The sequence below is a fragment of the Anser brachyrhynchus genome (assembly GCF_964034855.1).
Source record: "Anser brachyrhynchus genome assembly, chromosome: 1".
Classification (NCBI taxonomy): domain Eukaryota; kingdom Metazoa; phylum Chordata; class Aves; order Anseriformes; family Anatidae; genus Anser; species Anser brachyrhynchus.
Window position 1 is genome coordinate 134,486,096 of NC_137694.1, and position 19,626 is coordinate 134,505,721.

Genomic DNA, 19,626 nt, shown 5'->3' on the forward strand with positions numbered 1-19,626 from the left:
CGCATACCCGCACTGTAAGTAGCTGCATAATCAAATCCTGAGAGAGTAGGAGGAAAGGGACCCAGAAGAAGAATTTAAAAGGGACCCAGAAGAAGAAGTTAAAAAGCAATCATCCACTTGAAGAAGCAAAGAATAAAAATAAGGTGCACAGCTGGCAAGGTTAGGGAAAGAAAAGGAGAGAAAGATATAAAATAATAGCCTCCACAATATAAGTCTACAGTTGAGGAATGCAAGTAATTTCAAGGTGGCTGAACAGAAGGGATAAAGAAGTTAAAGTAATGACATGGTAAATCCACATGGGCAAACTAGAAAACCACAGCCGGGATCAGTGAAAACAAATGATAAGCAGAAAAAGCAAAACACGCTAAACGTTCCTATATGGAAGCCAGAACAAATGGTCAGGATAACAACTTGACACGCTTTTTAAACATTTAAAGGAAGGAGAATGACAACAGGAATAGTGAGGGAAACATTTTTAGAAGGTGATAGTGGCAATGAAAGGCTTCCATGGAACAGTTTCACTTTCTGCCTAATAATCTAAAAGTCATGCCATTCCAAGTATAGATCAGGCAACATAAATTAATCTTCAAATGAGAGCAAGCATCATTTATTTTAATATACATTTATTTGCATTGTGTATGTAATATATGATGTCTTTATTTTAAATAATTATATCTCTGTGTTATCTTTCTGTTCTTCAGTAGCCCAGGAACTCATTCCCTTCTGAACCTATTTTAGTAGTTTCCTCCAGACCAGTTTTTAGCATTTACCATAAATTTACTAGAAATTTTGCCTGAAAATGAAGTTGCTGACTTTGGCTTCTAGGCAGTGGTTTGCAGGAAAAAAAAGGAGAGGATTTCATGTTACAGTTACTGATAACACAGCTAGCCAGGTAGATTGCAATGCACTGTCTCACAGAGAGGTGGCAACTCCATGCACTGCTACTCGTCTGAGATGGAATGAAGTCGAAGGAGTCCCAATCAGTACAATGTTGTACTGACAACAGGGCATAAATATTCTCCTTTACCTCAATGGTAATTTGCGTTTTGATGCAGAACAATCTGGTTCACATCCTTGGTGTCTCCAGAATACCTTCTGTGCCCATGGTACCAGCAAAACGTAGGATTACAACATCCAGCTCACTCACCTGCCCTCATCTGTGGAGCAGGAAAACCTCTGTATGCTGGAAAGCTGCAAGAACACCCAGATAGCATTCAGCTTCAAACTCAGCTGCCTGAATGTGGGAGTCTTTAATGCAGGGTGTGCATAAGACCTGGTTACAGTCAGCAAAGCCTGCTCAGCGGTTCAGCTCACCGTGTGCGTTTGTGTCAGGAAAAGCTGAACAGCTCTCTAGACTAAGCCCAGACTCTGAACCTGGCTGTCGAAGATCTTGAGCGATGCTGATAGGAGCAGGGACACCTCACTGATGTGGGGACACCGGGGTCTGCAAACTAGCATCCCGCTCTGCCGGTGCTGTAGCGTTGGCAGAGCTGGAGGAGCCCTCTGGAAGCAGGTGATGGGTGCATGGTGCGTTGGGGAGTGTAGGCAACAGCCCAAGCCCTGCTGCCTCCCTGCAAGGCTCTTTTTTTCTGCTGAGAGTGGCTGAGGTCACTGAGTTCTGTAACCCCTATACACATAGCTTGCCGCTGTCATTCGTCCAGGTGTAATAATTTCTGCTAAAAAATAAATAGGGCCATAGGAAAAAAAAATAAAAGGTCATTTGTTCTTATAAGAACTAATATTAAAATCCATGACTGTGTTATGTAGCATCCAGTTCACTGCAACAATGCTGGCAATGCTCCCTCCTGTTTTTTCCTGAACGTGTTTCTACAAACACAGTTTCTGCAGGGGTTGGGGCTGACACAGGGCATTTGAATTTGTCCGAGAGGGGAGAGTTAATTTTTGTATTTGTGATTGCGAGTATATGCTGCTGTGTCCAACAGGACTAAAGGATATTGTCTAGCTTATAAAGTAAAAACAAATATTGCAGGTCAAATTCCTGTTTCCGTATTAAACCCATTCAAAAAAAAAATTCTTGAGGAATCAAAAATCCTGGAGTTTTTCACATCAAACTGATCTGACACAAACAGCACAGACTGTTTGTGCTTGTGATTTAAATGCGATGAGGTTAATATGGCTTCCTAAATGTAATCTCTTTCTACAGGAATAGGATGTATTGCTTCTAATTTTAATTATGGAGGTGGGTGGGTTGGATCCCTAAAATTTAAATTTGGGTTAGGGTGTGGATTTATAGCCCTGCTCCTCCCTGCAAAAGCTGGGGACTGCTTGTGTCTGGGCCTATCTTTTCAATTAATTTCCGGTAATTAAAGTGTGATGTGTGGGATGGGGCTAAAATGAAATACAATTAAAATGTAAAGCCTCTCCTTTGGTATCTCCATCCTTATTCATTTTAATCCTTCTCCAGTGCTCTGATGAGTTTAAGTCTTCCTGTATCACGTACTGTGCAAGCAGAAATGTTTGAGTGAACTCCTGCCAATGGCTCCGAGCAAGCATGGGGCATGTTTCAGATTTCACTGTGTTTTGTTGTTCTGATCTGATCTCCTTGCTAGGAGAGGCTGAGAAAGGCCGCTCTAGGGGATTTACTTCCAGCAGCAGCAGCACATGATCCCTCAATCGCGTGATTCTCACCACCGAGGACTAATGGGGAGGGTGAAGAAAAAGTGCACGCTGCCTTGGGGAAGCAACAGCAGCTCCTGCTCGTGGGTCCCCTCCACCAGCCGGACGCTTCATGGCTTCTCCCCGGTTAGAAACCTACTGCTGCCCGAACCGGGATGCAGCCACGCAGCTTGTGCTGAACTTCCAGCCTGAGGTCTTCTGCGGGGTCTGTATCGGCAGCGCCTCCGTCAGCGTGCTGCTGACCGTCCTGCAGCTCCTGCCAAAGAAGGGACAGATCCTGCGGAAGATGCCCAAAGCCTCCTCCTCCTCCACCATCCTTCTCCTTATCTCTGTTTGTGACATCCTCGGTGGTTTAGGTAAGCGCCAGCTCAACGTCCCCTGCCCTTGCTGTAGCAGGCTCCGGTTGCTCTTAGGTACCGAAACCAAAGGAGCCGAGATTTCTGAGGGAAACGTCCAGCCTGTATTCATGGGAAGATTTGGGCTGAGTGAGATCAGAAAAGGACGGGCCTTTGGGGGGAGAAGGTCTTGCTTAATAGTCACATTTTAAAATAAAAGCTCTTGGCATATCTACCCCAAAATCTCTACTTCAAAACAAATTAAAATCCGGAACCAGCTGGTTCTTAGAGGAAGGCGTGGAAGCGGAGGCGAGGGAGCACAATTAAAACTAGAGCTGACTTCCAAAACTTAGCTGATCCTTCGGACTGTATTTAGAGAACACTTGCCACGTCCGTAAATCCTCTCAGACCAAGTCTGTGCCGCTGTTCACATGCCAGCCACTCCTCCGGGCACAGCAGGCTGGCTGGAAGCGCAGCCACGCAGCTCGCGCCGAGCGCCAGCTTTTGGGAAGCGAGAGAAGCTCCCTTGTCAGGGACAACCTGCTGCCCGGTGCGCATGAGACAAGGTGAAAATAATGCGTCCAAATCTGCCCTGGCATTTACTGCCGAAGTAGGTACAAATCACAGCACCACATGCTGTGGAAATGCAGGATGAGTTGTTTCTACAATAACTTTTTTTTTTTTCCACACATTAGATAACAGAAGTAATACTGTTTTGTAAGTGTCTCTGGCTGCCTCTGAAAGGAGTAGGATTTTACATCTTTTCCCCCTTCACACCTATCCAGCTTCTCTCACAGTACCTATGGATGGGAAAATGGTGGATAGGGAAATAGAGATATAGAAAGAGCATGCGTGCTTTCACCTGGAAAAGGTCCTTCCAAGTCAGATGAGGCCAGCAGTAGATAAAGTTGTTTTTCTCCCTTTCTCTTTCACAGGCAAACTGTTTATCTGTCATTGTCTCTGAATTAGGCTCACTTCAGTGGGTGGGAAACCCTTTGCACCTGGTGGGCAGCCTGTGGGCTGGTTACAATGTATGTGGGTGCTTTAATGCCTATTTTGAGCAAACCCATAAAATCTCACTAACAAACTAAGTTCATTTAAAAAGTCAGCATTGTTCTCACCTGATTGTGAAGCCCTGCTTTGTTCAGTCCCTGGACAGAGAGGAAAAGAGCTTCTTGTAAAAATGAAGACAGCGAAAAGTGTGAAATTACATTTTCCTGAAACAAGGGATTGTAGAGAAATGAACATTAGGATATGAATTTATGTGGGTAAAATTATCAATAGTTAATGGTTCATGTCGATCTGCCTGATTCGCTCTAGGGAGGCGTGTGACGGTATCCATAGGTAAGTGCGATTTTAATCTACGTGGCGTAACACCCTGAGTCTCCCCGGCCCTGGGGGCTGCTTTCAGCGAGCCGTCCCAGCGGCGCTCCTGCCGTGCTCCCCTGCAGCCGCAGCCGTGTTGTGAGCACACAAAATCCGGGCTGCAATGCGAAACACGCGGCCGGCTTCCTCATGTGACTCCGGTCACGCTGACAGGCGGAAAGCACTCACGTGTTTCTCTTTAGGTGTGATCTTCAGATCGAGCGTCTGGTTGGGCTTTCCAGGCTTCGTCACCAACATCTCGGTGGCGAATGGGACCGACATGTGGCCCTCTGCCTTCTGCGTGGGGAGCGCGGTAGGTACCAAGCCCGTCCTCTCCCACTTGCTTTGCTCACAGGGGATCTGAAAGGCAAACCGTGGTGTCCCAAAGGAGGTTAGACCCCGAGCCAGCGTCTGGTCGGACGAAGCTCAGCCTGTGCCCTGCCATGCAAGTGTTGTGCCTCCTGCCAAAAGCCCCGTTGTGGGTGGCAGGGCGCTGAGTACCACAGGGCATGGGGGAGGCCCGGCCTGGCCTGCAGCCCCCTAACGCTGGCTCATCGCAGCAGTGCTGCGGTCACAGAGGGCAGAGCCATGCCCTGGCGAGGGGCACGAAACGGTGAGGGGATGATGTGAATGGGATGTCGGGCTTCAGCAGGTGCAGTGACAGCCAGCACCGACTGCGCCCACAGCAGCACGGGGGGCTTGGGCCAGCGGCGGTGGCACGAGTACACCTGACAATGCAAAGCTGCTGGCAGAAGCGACGTCCTTGCTGCGTGGGATTGCAGCTCAGGTTGCTGTTTGCATGGGCACCTGGCCAAACGTAACCAAGTGTCTTCTGGATTCAAGCACATGGAATAAGAAAATGTAAACGCATTCCAAAAGCAGAAATTGAAACTCGGTTGCAAATACTACAATCACAGTGCTGCCTGAGGCATACACTCTGAATTTACTGTACAGGAAAAAAGGTCACTTTTTTTTTTTTTTTTTACCAAAACGTGGAGAATGACAAATAATATCACAAATTTACCCCATTTCAGTAGGAATGTAGGCTAGCCAAAGAATTCACACATGAACTATAACAGCAGTAGCTTAACAATTCGAAGTTTACAATATAGAAAAGGAGATACTGCATATAAAGAGAATTATTCAGCTCCAGTAGCTTTTAAATAAAACAAGATGTGCCAAAATGCAACTCACTGTACTTCATATGCCTAATGACAATTTCAGACATCATAGCAGAAGCAAGCATCAGTTGTACAAATCTATCAGTTCTCAATTTTCTCTCATACATGTTTAATTTTTGCTTATTAGATGCAAAAGTTGATTTTTTTTTTCCTTGAAGGAAAGTGAAACCACCAACATCAATATTTTGCAGCAAGAATGCCCAATTTGAAAAACATATTTCCATACGTCTTAAGTTTCACTTTCTTGCCCTTACCACAAAAAGTAATATTTTTAAATAGTGACAAAGACACTGTATGCAGTCTGTTTTTCATTTTGATCTCAGGTTAGATGGTGAGCAGCACAGTGGTCTACCACAATTTTTATTTTCCCTTTCTTGGACTCCAGGAAAGTGCTGCAGTTTGAGTCACTTGCTAAATTTAAATTTAATTATATTGGAAGGAAAAATGACCCTCCTTCTACTCACTTCCCCTAACATATTCTCATGTGAGTTAATAAAATGGTTTTGATTCTATTTTAAGTTTCTCCTACTGCTATTGTTTTATTTCATTTACCCACAAACCAATGAAATTCTGAACAGTGAGGCCCTGAATCTTCTCCTTTGAATAACACCCTCTGATTTGTAGATGGATACCCTCTCAGGCACTTTTTTCTTTGGAAAAAAAAGCAAGCATATGAAAATCTGGGGTTTTAGGTGCATCTGCTTTTCATTATTTTTGGTGACAGTCTTGTCTATGTTGGAATTTGCAGGTGGAAAGACCACATGGTTTATTTGTGTATATGTATCTGTATATATATAGTCAATTAAGCATTTCTGAACTGCAGCAAATATTTAATAGTGCAGATGAAGTTACATGCTGAGTGCTGTGGATAAAGTGCATTAACAGGAAGACCGAAATTTTATTTTCTGACTTCTGTGCACTAGCAAAATGTCATGGCATTTGAATTAAATGCTGAATAATTCATGTCACAAATGACTAGATGTAGGGTCTATACCCATGGTGAAAGGAAATATTTCCCAGCTTCATTTATCTTTGGAAGAAGGAATAGTAGATCTCTAGCCACTGATGTTTGGCTCAGTAACAAGTATGTTGGTCTCCAGCTGTAACAGGATGCTACTGTGGAGCTCTGACAAAGGATATTCAGATAAGAGCTGAAAGTAGGGTGCAGGGGGAAGGTAATCTGAATATTAAAATAGTTCCAGACCCTTACAGAAAGCCAGCTTCTATGGGGAAGAGATTTGGAATTTATAAACAGAGGCAAAGAAAGGTCAGTTATCTTCCATAGGCTCATGGGAAAAAATGTATAGGGTCAGCTCACAAATGCAGTGGAATTTAACTTGACTTGAACTCATTTCACTTGGACTTTTATTGAAGAAATTAGTTAAGGAGTTAAGTATGGAGAATTTTTCCAGAGGGAGGGTTGCTGGGTATTTTTTTTGCATTTCATCTTTATTCGTAGTAACTGTTCCCTGACTTAAGTTACGGAGTCATAGAGTCATAGGTTCTTGAACATGGAGAAAATACCCATCACACACAGAACCCACCAGGCAAAGGCACACTGTGGTAACAGCTGTCCTCAGCTGTATTTTCATGCCTCAGCTACTGAGCAACTAATTTTTATTAAAATGCAGTACTAAAAGAAATAATAAAATATGTATTGCTAAAATTTGAATTTAAAATTAAAGCATTCTCACTCTAAATTTGTTATTTAAGAATTTATTTTGGACTTCATTCATGACATTAAAGGCTAAGCTTGGAGGGGGAAATAACAGGTTTTCTAAAAAAACAGAATCAGCTGCAAAGGCAAATGCTGCTCAGTCTACCTATGACTTGATGCCTTGGCTACAACAATGCTGTTCCTAGGATTTTGAGTAAGATTTTATACTTCACAAAACTCCTTTGGAAAATACACACCTTTAAAGTACAAGGGAGAAAGATTTGAGTCCGCCTACCCCCCCCACCCGCAGTGGCACTTGATAAGCAGCTGTGACATTTGCCATTTTTTTTCTTGCAGATGTGGATCCAGCTGTTATATAGTGCTGGCTTCTGGTGGTTGTTTTGCTACGCTGTTGATTCTTACTTGGTGGTAAGAAGATCAGCAGGACTGAGGTACCACAGTTAAAGCTCTGAATTTGTTATTTAACTTCCAGCAAGGTCCGTGTTTGCATGCAGCTATCTAAGGGTATAAATGAAACCTGTACAAACATCTGATGTTCACATGGTTACCAGATAATGATATGGGTGGGTGGTGTGCTAAATGCTTAAATTGCCAGGGCAATGCTCAGATATTGATTTGTTTATGCCCAACTGGCATTTAAAAGTAACTGAATTCATTTAACGTTCGGAAAAATAGGGTGCGGATCAGGCTTTATAACATGTATTGCAGCAAGACGCTATTTTTGTCCCTTCTCTGTACCTAAAATTGATCCTTGTGGGAGAAGTTTTAACTTGAATAAAAATAGTGGGAGAGGGGACATGCTGAATTTCATACAGTTCATTTTCCAGTTTGTTTTTCTTTTCTCAGATTTTCTTTCTTTTTCTTTTTTTCTCTATTGTCATTATTACACTTCTGATCACATTTGTAAAGTTTTAAGGAAGAAAAATATGTGCTTACTGTACATTTTTCTGCAATGCCTGTATCAGAAGGACCTACGCACTTTGGAAAGTTCCATACTGTAACGCCAGACAGAAAATACAAGGTGTTTCTAATTTGGTTATTAGAAGGGCAAAAAGACCTTCAGTTGCCATTGCTAAATGGGGAATTCTGGGACATTATATCCAGATGATACCGAGTAAGCAGGTACTGGAGACACGGTTCATCTGGTGCATGTTACCGAAATGGGGATTTTCATGTTAACCTCGGCCTGCAGAGGACAAACCTGGTTTTGTAAAGCCCCATACTTGTGGTTTGAAACAGCTGGGACCTACATTCTTCCCCCATGCCTGTTAACCAAAAAAACGAAATAAAATGTGTATTTGGGCCTGATGCTAACATCAGAGTAAAAGATGAAGGACTTTTTACGCACACAGATCTGCACGTCCCTAAGATGGGGGCAGTGTCTGATTCCCAAAGTTAAACATAATGCTCTGCAACCTTCAGAAGGGTGGCTTAAGTTGGCTACCTTCACCAGTTTTTTATCCCCTAACGTGCTCTCCTCAGGAGCAATGAAGGGTGCAGGGGATCCTTCTGGAGGCATGGGGACGGGGGAGAGGCTTCCCACCCCACAGGCTGGAGGATGCGGTACTGCTGTGACATTCTTCCTGTCAGGAGGGCCCCCCTTCCCCTCCTGCTCTTCTGGGTGTGAGGTACTGCCAGTGCCGTTCATCTCGTGTCTGTAGGAGTCCCGTCTCAATGCTGCCATGTGGGAAGGGCGAGGTTTGGTGTCTTTAACGATGATGTCTGTCCTGTTTGGTCCTCCAGTACGATCGTGCTGTACCACATGATGGCCTGGGGCCTGGCGGTCCTGCTCTGCGTGGAGGGACTGGCGCTGCTTTACTACCCGTCCCTTTCCAGGTGAGCGGGCCTCTAGGAGCAGACTCAGACCTGTGGCCACTTGGGTGTCTTTTGGTCAGCATTAGAGACAGACATCCAAACACAGGGCTTTTTTTTGATCTTGGAGAACTGTCTCCTGCTGAGTCGGTGCAACCCTAGAAAATTTTAGCATCTGTTCACTTCATTCCTTTCATCTTTTTTTAAGCTAAAGGTGACATAGATGAAATAGCCCAAACTGTCAGATGTGGAAAGAAAATAATGAATAACCTGTTAATGATTTATTTTCAGTTGTGAAAAAGGCCTGGAGCATGCAATCCCCCATTACATCACAACCTACGCCCCACTCCTGCTAGTGCTGGTGGTCAACCCAATCCTGTTTAGAAGGACAGTATCTGCAGGTATGTTCCTAATGGCCAGTGTGAATCAGTATGTGGTGTTTCGCCAAATAGTAATAATGTAAAAAGTCACGCTTGTATGACTTCTTACATATGATGTGGGATAGCTCCTTTTCACAGTGATGTGGGATAGCTCCTCATTAAATCACAAAGAGTACGGCTGAGGGTGGGAGGGAATTGCCTACTGAAATGAAGATACCATCTCAGTGGGAAATTTGCCCTAGAGACACACTCTGATCACGTACTGAAGCTATGCTGTTACTTACCTCTACTACTGCAGATTGGCAAAGGTACTTCTATGTTACTAAATTACTCTTTATTTAAAGTATTTTGGTAACGTATTGTGGATGTTTAATGCTACTGTAGTATTGGTACCAACCTAGATTTTGGAATACAGTTTATTCTTTTTTAAAGGTAATGTTGTTGTGATCTGATAGTTGATTTAGCTCTTTGCAGACTTGAAGATAAAAAACAAATAGAATTTCATTATTCCTGATGAACCAAGTGGGAATGGTACACAATTTAGCTGAGATCCTGAAGTTCCCATTTAATTTAGTATCCAGTGCTTTGAAGAAACGAGACTGGAGTAAAAGGAACAGATTCAGTGACTTATTTTCATGTAATGTGATCCACGCTAGATGTTTTCAGTACCTGAATTCATCATCATCTATGCATTCAATATATAAAAACAGCAACAGAGACCTACTATTCTGAGTTAAGTCTTCATCCCATCTACCCTGTATTCCTCTGTAATGCTTATTATCAAAGGAAAAGTTGACAGAATCTGTGGAACACTTTATTTAAATATTACACGTATAGTGCATCTGTCTATTTTTGCTGACATTACACTTTCAATTTTTATAGGTGTAGACAATGCTGTATCAGTTACACAACAGAAATACAGCTAATTACCTGTATCAAGGTACCTCCTGTATTTCACTTATCTGAAAGACCCAGAGTGCTATACATTTGGTACCAAAGACATTCCATATATGCATCATTGTATTATCTCATTCTTGTGACCTGTACCAAGAATTGCATTTCTGAGATAGCACTCAGTAAATTGACACCTACATTCTGCATTAACTGCTATATTTGTGTGGTTTGAAGGCACAGACTTTTTCTGATTATATTGAAATCATCTGTTTGGTAAATGATAAACTTCCCTTCCATAACATGTCCTATGGAAGACAGGGGAATACATTTTCTAGAGTCAGCAGCAAAGGTCTTTGATGAGAACACAATAACAAATCTTTATACTTGTATGTGATATGCATCCGTGTGTGTGCATCCGTGTGTGCTCTATGTAGGTATGTACGTGTGTGTGCTCATACACCTGTGGCAAACCCTACGGCTAAAATATCTAGTTGTACAGATACTTTAACATCTGTGCCTGTATTACCTCTGCTACCTGTACTTAGAGTTCTGTAGGCACGAAGGCTCAACTTTTGTTTCTTACCTTCAGAAATATCTGTTGCTAAAGGTGATGCCTTGTGTTTTCCTCTGAAGTGAACAAACATTTATACAAACAACTTGTAGTTTCTGTGTTGTCTAACAGAAGTAATAAAGAAAGATAGCAGCAAGGAAAATAAAACATGCAAGTCTGCATAATGAGATCTGTAGACTGCAATCAAGTGAGAATTTAATTGTTCCTTAAAAAAAGAAATTCTTGACTGTAGAGGATAGTAAAAGAGCATTGAGCTTGAACTTCAAGAAAAGGTTGTTGAAGTAGGAAGGCAGGAAATAAATTATTATGGTAAGGGCGAATGAAGCACTGGAATAACTTGGCTGAAGAGGTCTTTGAGTGTTCCCCATTTTTCAGCAAGCTTGCTGAGACTGCACACAGTCTCAGCAAGACTAGATGTAATACCTAGATGTAATTGTAATGCTCAGGGGCAGGGAATGAGTTGGATAATCTCTCAAAGTCTATGCTTTTTATGGGAAAATACACAATGAGTATCTTTGTGCATATGCATATTCGTTGTGATTGCATAACTGTCTATTTTTGTCAGCATTACAGCTTCAAGTTTTAAAGGTGTAGTAGCCAATGCTGTATTAATTACACAATTAAATATGAAGTGTATAATAGGGTAGAATGTATTCTGTTTTGGTCTAAACATCACGTAATAAATACATTAGATCACACACATCATATAGAAGTTGTAAGCACTACCTTTTTATTACAAAAGAAAAGTATGCTGACCATGCTATTTTCTTCAATGGGATTGAGAGAAGAAAGAACTGCTAGAGGAATGCCACCTATTTTAGGAATCCTTAATTCGTGTACTTCTTTTCCTTTAGTATTAGGCTGTGTGTGAGATTACCTGATGGTGGTCTTTCTAGCATCTGAACTGCTGCTGGAGACAAATCCATCAGTTCCTTTGTTCCCTCTTTACAGACATCTGTCTTCTGGATCTTTGTGTTTAAATAATGAGATGCACATATTTTAATGAACACAATTTTATACTTTCCAGTTGCCTCCTTACTGAAAGGCAGACAAGGGATTTACACAGAGAATGAGAGACGTCTGGGGACAGAGATCCAGATGCGTTTTTTCAAAATTATGCTGGTATTCATTGTTTGGTAAGAGGTGCATTATTTTGTTTTAAACTGCTTTTTTCCTAGCTGGAGAGTGATGGGGACAAGAATAGAGACTGATGTGTTGCTTCATTTGTTTGCCTTTATGGTTGGAAGGGAAGGTTTCTAAGGAAGACGTAGTTCTAAACTAGTTCACAGACAAGCTGAATCACTCACACAGCATCACAAGGCTGCAAGGAAATGATAAAAATGTTTAATCTGCAGGAAAACAATGACACTAAGAAACAATAGCAACAACACCAACAAAAAAAAAGTGGCTGGGTACAACCTAAAGCTGTCTGAAAGAGCAGAAAGATTCCTCAGAGCCCAGTCTTCTTTCTTGTCAGCAAACATACCATTGAAAGCCTACAATAAATATGCTTCTACAGCTGGCTTCATGCCCTGGTTACGATGATATAATGCATCATCTCTACGGTCTGCAGATCTCAAATGTGTGAAACAGGTATTGTGTTAGGTAGAAATACAGGGTTACATGCCCAAAATAGAAATCTTCTGATTATCTAATCTTGTTTCTAATATTCCATCTTCCTCTATGCAAATCGAAGTTTGGAGTAGGACAGGAAGGGGGCAGGGGAGGAGGGGAAGAAGGGAGGGTATACACCTCATCCCCAAATCCCCTGCACCTCTGCTCCAGCAGCGCCATCCAGTGTGAAAGATGCTGAGTGGTGACTGGGACTGAAGGTGTTGGATGCACACAACAAATCTAGGACGAAGGAAGGCCTGCTTTAGGAGGAGACAGTTTTTACTGCAGTCTCACAATTGTCACACACCACTAAAGGCACCAGAAGAGGGGGCGATCCATCGTACAGAGGTCTGCGCAGTGACCTAGCAAGACGTGGTCACTACTGGGAAGCGTTCACCACCTGTGTGGGTAACAACACCAGAAAGAGGGAGAAAGTGGTCTAGGAGTAGTGAGAAGACTTGGCCAAATTTAATGGTCTGTACAAATACTTATATATATATGTATATATATAAACAGGTAATTAATTCATGCTATATTACTTTAAAAGTCTGAGCAGGGAGGAAGGCTGCCTTTTTATCTTGTCCTAGCTGCTGTATACTGGAGTGCTCTGGAGGGAAACTACTGTCTTTTCTTTGGGAGTAGCAGAGCCTGCTTGGCTCAGTAGAGAGGTTTCTAGGGCAAAAGGTGGTTTAGGCAGCAGGAGAGGGGGAGAGGCAGCAGCAAAGCAGATTGCAGCATGGCTTCTTGGAAATTGCTGGAAATACCAGGGAGCAGCGATTTGGCCATGCTTCTAGGGCTATGGAAAGAAAGTCTTATTTTGGAGCCTGGAGGCACCAAAGTTTATTACAACCTAAGGGATTGTGGCCAGCTTGGTGGTATGGGAGCAAGCATGAAAGAAGGGAGCAATTCCACAAGGACACAGTGGGGACATCTGTTTATTTGTCTTTGTCTCATTATGAGTTTTCCTATTAAAAAAAAACAAAAACAAAACAAACAAAAAAAAACCATAAATCATGGTTCTCATTTTGGATTTTGTTCTCCTGGTAAAACATAAGCTTTAGAGTGTAAAAACTCTTTCAGTAGTTACTGTACAGAAAGACGGAGGCAGTCCCATCTATCTCAGAAGTTTAGGGGAGATGCTGTTCTATCCCAGAGGTCAAAAAGGAGATGAGTCTGTCGAGGAAAACAAATCGTAGCAGCATGGGGTAGAAGAGATGCCTGCAGATTTGGAAGGCATGAGCAGAAGGTTCTACACTGAAAAAATATAGTTGCAAGAAGGATGTGTCTAAACCTCCATAGAAAGTATGACATGGACGTTGGTGGTTTCCTTTCTGAAGCTGCAGTAAAAATACAAAGAAAGGCTGTTCTGACTGCTCAGAAGTCATACAAAGTTGCAACTATTTACTATAACCTTTATTTAGTGTATAATGTTCTCAGTTTCTTTCACAGGATGAGGCTTGGTTATGCTCATCCTTCTTTAGAAACAGAAATTGCCTTTATTCCAAAAATGTGATGGCATTTTCAAGGGTTTTAAAGTCAAGCTTGGTTTTGATTTGTAGATTTTTTACAAACATTTTGAAAATCTGCTCAAATCTAACCATGAAAATTTAGGGAGGCTGGAGTTTCTGCAGCCTTTTACAGCATACATGAATATATTTGGGTTCCTTATCTGTGAGTATTATGCTTTTAAGATGCAAGCAAAAGAAGTCACCATCTGTGATGTTCCCATTATGGTTTGCGGTTGTTTATAATCTCAGTTTTATCCTGCAGCAAGCTCAAATCTTCAGGTTTAATTTTGTCTGGGTATATTGATTTCTTTGTCTGGGCCTGGGCGAGTAGGTAGGTAGGTGTCTGTTTTTTGATCATGGGCTCAGAAAGCTATGGGTCCCTTCATATGGAGACATTTTAAAAAACTCACTCTCCTTATTGGTGATCCTAATCTCTATAATTTGAAATTAAATCATATTTTACGTATGCATACATATACATATATATCTGTCTTGTTCTCTTCCTCTTCTTTATTTCCTCAATAGCTGGTCATCTAATATCGTCAATGAGAGCCTTTTGTTCTATCTTGAAATGCAGCCAGATATCAATGAAATGCCTCTGAAAAACATTAGAAGTGCTGCACTGATCACATGGATTATAATGGTACGTCATGGCATTTCTTAGACTTAGAAATCACTTGTGTAAGACTGGTGGAGCAGCAACAGTGTAATGGATGGGTTAGGGTTATGGGGAACGTAAGCGCTCCAGAAATCAAGGAAGAAAAGCCAAAGGTAAGAGAGAGGAAGGAGCAGCCCCTGAGAGTGCTCCTCACATGTAAACCTTACCAAAACAGTACTAAAGGCCAACATTTTCTCCCACTTACTAGTGTATGCAGTCTCTTTGTGAGTGATTCCTACCTATTTTAAGATCCAGAGCAGACTATTGCAATGATTTATGATCTACTCTTTCTAATCTCTGGCATAATGCAAGATGCAAAGTTTTAGCTCACGATTCCTGAAGGTTTCCCTCTAAAATGGGCATTTTCTCCTAACTGTGTATTTGTAACTAGAGCTTTCTTCAGTAGTGACTTATAAAGAATAATTACATCTTATATCATAACATTTGGATAGCTATAAGAGAAAAACATGTGATAGTTCTTAAAAGCAAAGCACAAGAAGATAGCTATAAGATACTGGGCTCTTACGATACCCCACCATTTTTTCTCCTTCTATTGGAATATTTGACAAGGGATTTTACAGAGGTGTTATTGACGGTTCCTTTTTCAAGAAATTTTATTCTGAAGCTGTTAAATACCCGTGAGTCCTGAACATGCTCTGTGCAGTTAAGGCCTTGAGCTGCTTGGTGTTGAAGAGCTAAGCAATGCAACTGATTTGATGCAACTTCCTCCTCTCACAAGGACGGACTCTTTCATGTGACAAGGACCTTTCCCTTGTTCACCTGGAGAGCACAAGGTCAGGTCTAGCAACTGAGCTGTACTTAAACCGTCCGTAAACAAAGTTTGCAATTTTCCCGTGAGAAGAATGGAAACCGCCAAAACCATTTATTTGTCAACCATCCCAAGGCAGTGGGAACAGGCGATTTTTTGGAAATCACTGGGGATTTTCTTTTTCAGTGTCTCTCCCTGTTTTTCCATTCCACTCTGATGGACATTTTCACTGGCTCAGAAATCTGCAGCCATTCCAGACAGATCAACTGCTGCTATTTTAAAAATCTTGCCTGTATGTGCTAATGTCTGCTCTCATATATTTGACTTGGCTTCTAGTGAAAAATGCAATATTTGCTTTTGTGAATTAAAAAGTGTAGAGCTTGTGAGGAATGTTAAAAACACACTGGGGGACTGACCAGCTAAAATTCATGCTAGAAACCCATTTGGTGCCTACTGTTCACGGGGATGGCCTCAGCATACTGAAACAACAGGTTGTGGTATCTCACCCTGCTTTGCGTCTGCAGTGGTAACAGCGTGCACTTATTTGCACGCAAATAGCATCTTTTAAAGACATCAGTTGTTCAGAGTAAGGGAAGTTGTTAATTCATGCCAAACGTTTTGCTGGAGTTCAAAGTGAAGCCTTGCTGACGTACCTCCTGTTGCACGGCTCTTTCCTAGGGGATTCTTAATCCGATGCAAGGCTTCCTCTTCACATTGGCTTTCTATGGCTGGACGGGATGCAGAGTGGACCTGAAATGGCAGAAGAGAGAAATACCCTGGGAATCGATGTCCTCGTCAACTGTGGGTGAAAATGCCTATCCCTCACCTGTGAACTACCAAACCAGCCTCCACGATCCAAAGAAGTTAACGACAACTGACAGCCAGCAGACTGATGAGGCTATAAGCATGTTGTCTGAAGGTAACACCAGTGGTGATGACAGGTTAACCAGGAGCTCTCCCATCTACCAGGGCTGGTAGTTTATAGGTGCAGAGCTCAGTCTCACTTCTCCCATTGTCAAGACTCATAAAACCACAGCACTGTGTGAACCATTGCTGACTCTGTAATTGGGTTTGTGCCTAATGGCTCGATGTCATTTCTTATGTGTGTGTGAGAGAGAGCGTGTGAGATACAGAGAAATTATGGTTAATGTCTTCATTTGCCTTATAGGAGATGTGTAGAAAGGTGTAAAGGCCCGATAAGGTTTTAGCAGGAGTATATCTCTGCAAGGATCTGTGTTACTTGTGTTTCATCTGTTTTCTTTTAATCTTTCTTGTAACCTGAATATGGTAGGAGAGTCTTTTCTTTAATAAACAGACTATTAATATGTTGGATTTTTAAATGTGTTCCCTTGCTTGCCTTGTTTGGCATAAAATTCCTCACCCACATTACAGTTCCAAGATTTCTGAGATGCGATTTCCAGCCTTGACACTCTAGTAAACATGAGTGACAGCAAACTTTGACATAAGTTCGGATTTTCCCTGCTTGTGTAGAATCTCACTGTCAGAGTCTTCTTTTCGTTTGTTTATATTAATTTTCAGTTTGCTTTTATCTAGGGAGTTGAAAGTCTTATAAAACAAATTCAGACACAGCCTAGGCTCCATAAACACTTCAGAATAATGTCTCCAGTTCACTACTGCTCCAAGCAAAAACAACCCTTCAAACTATTTTTTTTTTAATTTGAATTCAGTTTGATCCTTATATGTGTACTTGTCTAACAGGATTATGACTGATAGTTGCATTAAGAGATAATATTTGCAAAAAGCATTGAGATTATCTGAGCAGTCGTCAAAACAGAATAAATAGAATCAACAGTTCTTTCTCTGATGTGTCCTCTATTTAATGTCTTCAGCTGCTGAATGGAGTGATATTAAATCTGTTCTCCATATCTTCTCAGAGACAAATGTAATTTGGTGCAGTGCACTAAATAACTGTACACATAAAGTTCCCAAAATGGGTTGAAAATTAAGAAAAAGTGATGACAATGTCTACCCCTGGCTTTTAACTCCATATCAAAGTAGAAATGGTACAATTTAAGCCTGGTTGCACTGGAAGCTGTTTACAATACACAGACAGATTGGTGAATGCCCCCTGTCCTCAGCTAACCTCTCTCCCTTCCTTCAGTACGTGGCCAGGTATGGTCAGAAAACAAAGTCTGCTTTTTCAAGCCTGTTCGTATCCACTTTGGCTGAACTTCCCTGGCTGTCCACACCTTCTTTTCAAACCCAGTTCAGCCCCAGCTATTGTAAAAAACATATACATTATTAAAGACGGCTGAAAGGTTAGTGCAATCATAGCATGAAGTTCAAGCTGCTGTGTTACTTAGGAGAGTCCCAGGATGGTTAGAGATGTTGGCTCGGCAGAACCTATACAGTAAAATATTGATTTGCTATTTTAAAGAAATGTCTTATTGAATTAATCATTTGATGGGAAGGTGTTAAACAATGAGCTGGCAATTATTTAGGCAGGTCATTACAGAGCTGTGTTGGTTTGTAGCAAATCTTTTAAATTGTGCCCTGTGGAAACCTTTGTGGTTTTAAAGCTTTACATTCCTATTCTGGTTGTTGGAAATACTGGCAGATGACCAAAGCTTTATTTTTAAGAATCAGTATTTTCCCTAGAAATTCTGGTCCTCTGCCTTTATAGTGATTTATTTTCTGGCTACATATGAAGAGAAAGCACGGGGACTTAGGGAGCAGATCATGTTGATCCTTAAGAAACAGAGACATGTTTTCTGTGCGCTACTCATCGCAGAATGGTTCAAAAGAGCAGGAAAAAGGCGGAGGTGGAATTGTTGGTAAGCCTTTTCAGATGCAAGGGTGTGGGCCAAGCTACCAAACCCTAAAACCAGACAAACAGCCTCTGGCTTCATGGGAATAATCCTGTGGCACAGAAGCACTTGGGAGGTGACGGGCTGTAGCAAGAGGCTCTGCCAGAGGACTGGACAGCTAAGCTTGCTCTTTCAGCTCCCTCCTTTTGCTGCTGCAGGGTGTATGTGGGACGCAGAGAGACATGGCACCCACCCATGTGGCAGCCCCCGGGCAGTGCTTTGCTCCCAGCCATTTCTCAGCCTTTCAAGGCTGTCCTTGAGATGCGTGTGGTATTTTTATGTATCAGCAATCCAGTAGGGTGTCACTGTGAAAGATTAGGGCTCATTCCAGCGCTGAAGACAGACAACTAAGCTAAGTCTGGTGCACCGAGATCTTGATATGGGGCACAGCAGAGCAAACCCATGGCATTTTTTAACTTACGAAAGAAGTGGGTGTTGAGTTTTCCTACCTGTTCCTGCTAGCCTCTGGTGGATGTACATGAGGTGTGCATTCCTCCACAGCTTAACACAGGGTGATGATCACTTCTGCTCGTTTACCACCATGACCACATGATTTCAGCCTGCACAGATCTTATTCTTGCCGCATGGTATAACAACTCAAGAAAAGCACTGCCTTCTCCAAGCCTTACAGGTGTGCCTGGCTCTTTCCGTCTGGAGTCTGCTTTCGAGGTAAACCCCCAGCAGTGCTTGCTTCATGCATACCTTGGACCAGCCTCCCATATTTGCTTTTGGGTGAAACAAAGTGCCTGCTCCAAGGGTCAGGGAGGGCACACTATAGACATCGTGTCCTGTACAGTGTAGCTGGAACACCACCCCAAACACTACCTTATGAAATGTAACCTCTGCTGATAGGAGCCTTGTGGTTAACCACACATAGAAAAATATCCTGGTTCTCCTTTAGATGATGATCTGTATCTGCATAGTCATCATATTGTGTTACCTCTGCATCTGAATTCCAAGCCTATCATGGAACAAAGTGTTGCTTCAAAGATGCTTATTTTAGGAGCATACCGGCAGGCTGCTTCTGGTGCCTGTGGGAAGTGCTTGTCTCTGGCATGACTATTTGCCTTCTAAGGTGAGATTCAAACATGACTTGGATTAATGGGGGAATGATCTTGTCAAGACAGAAGTCAATAGATGCAGTCAGAGTCTATGATCTTCATTGGACACGGATTGTGGGAGCAGTTCCCTTAGCACAGGACATCACTTCTTGAGCAGGAATATTGAGATGTCTCTCTGGAGCAGCAAAGAGTGACTCAGAGGAGAAGTAAATGGGAAATGAGATAATATACCATCTAATAAAATGTGTGTAGCTGAAGCACTATGTTTTGGGAGTACAGCAATGGTCAGTTTTAGCTTTATTATATTTTGGATATATCTGAGCACAACAAAGCCC

General features: G+C 42.1%; 1 protein-coding gene across 1 annotated transcript; it reads left to right on the forward strand.

The window, feature by feature from the left end:
• The first annotated feature begins 1,679 nt into the window (after positions 1-1,679).
• GPR143 (G protein-coupled receptor 143) lies at positions 1,680-17,509 on the forward strand. Its single transcript, XM_080557911.1, has 8 exons — positions 1,680-2,993; positions 4,541-4,650; positions 7,533-7,627; positions 8,940-9,032; positions 9,300-9,409; positions 11,881-11,989; positions 14,501-14,618; positions 16,081-17,509. Exons 1-8 carry the CDS (start codon positions 2,750-2,752, stop codon positions 16,378-16,380), a joined length of 1,179 nt encoding a protein of 392 aa, XP_080414037.1. The 5' UTR covers positions 1,680-2,749; the 3' UTR covers positions 16,381-17,509.
• The last annotated feature ends 2,117 nt before the right edge of the window (positions 17,510-19,626 follow it).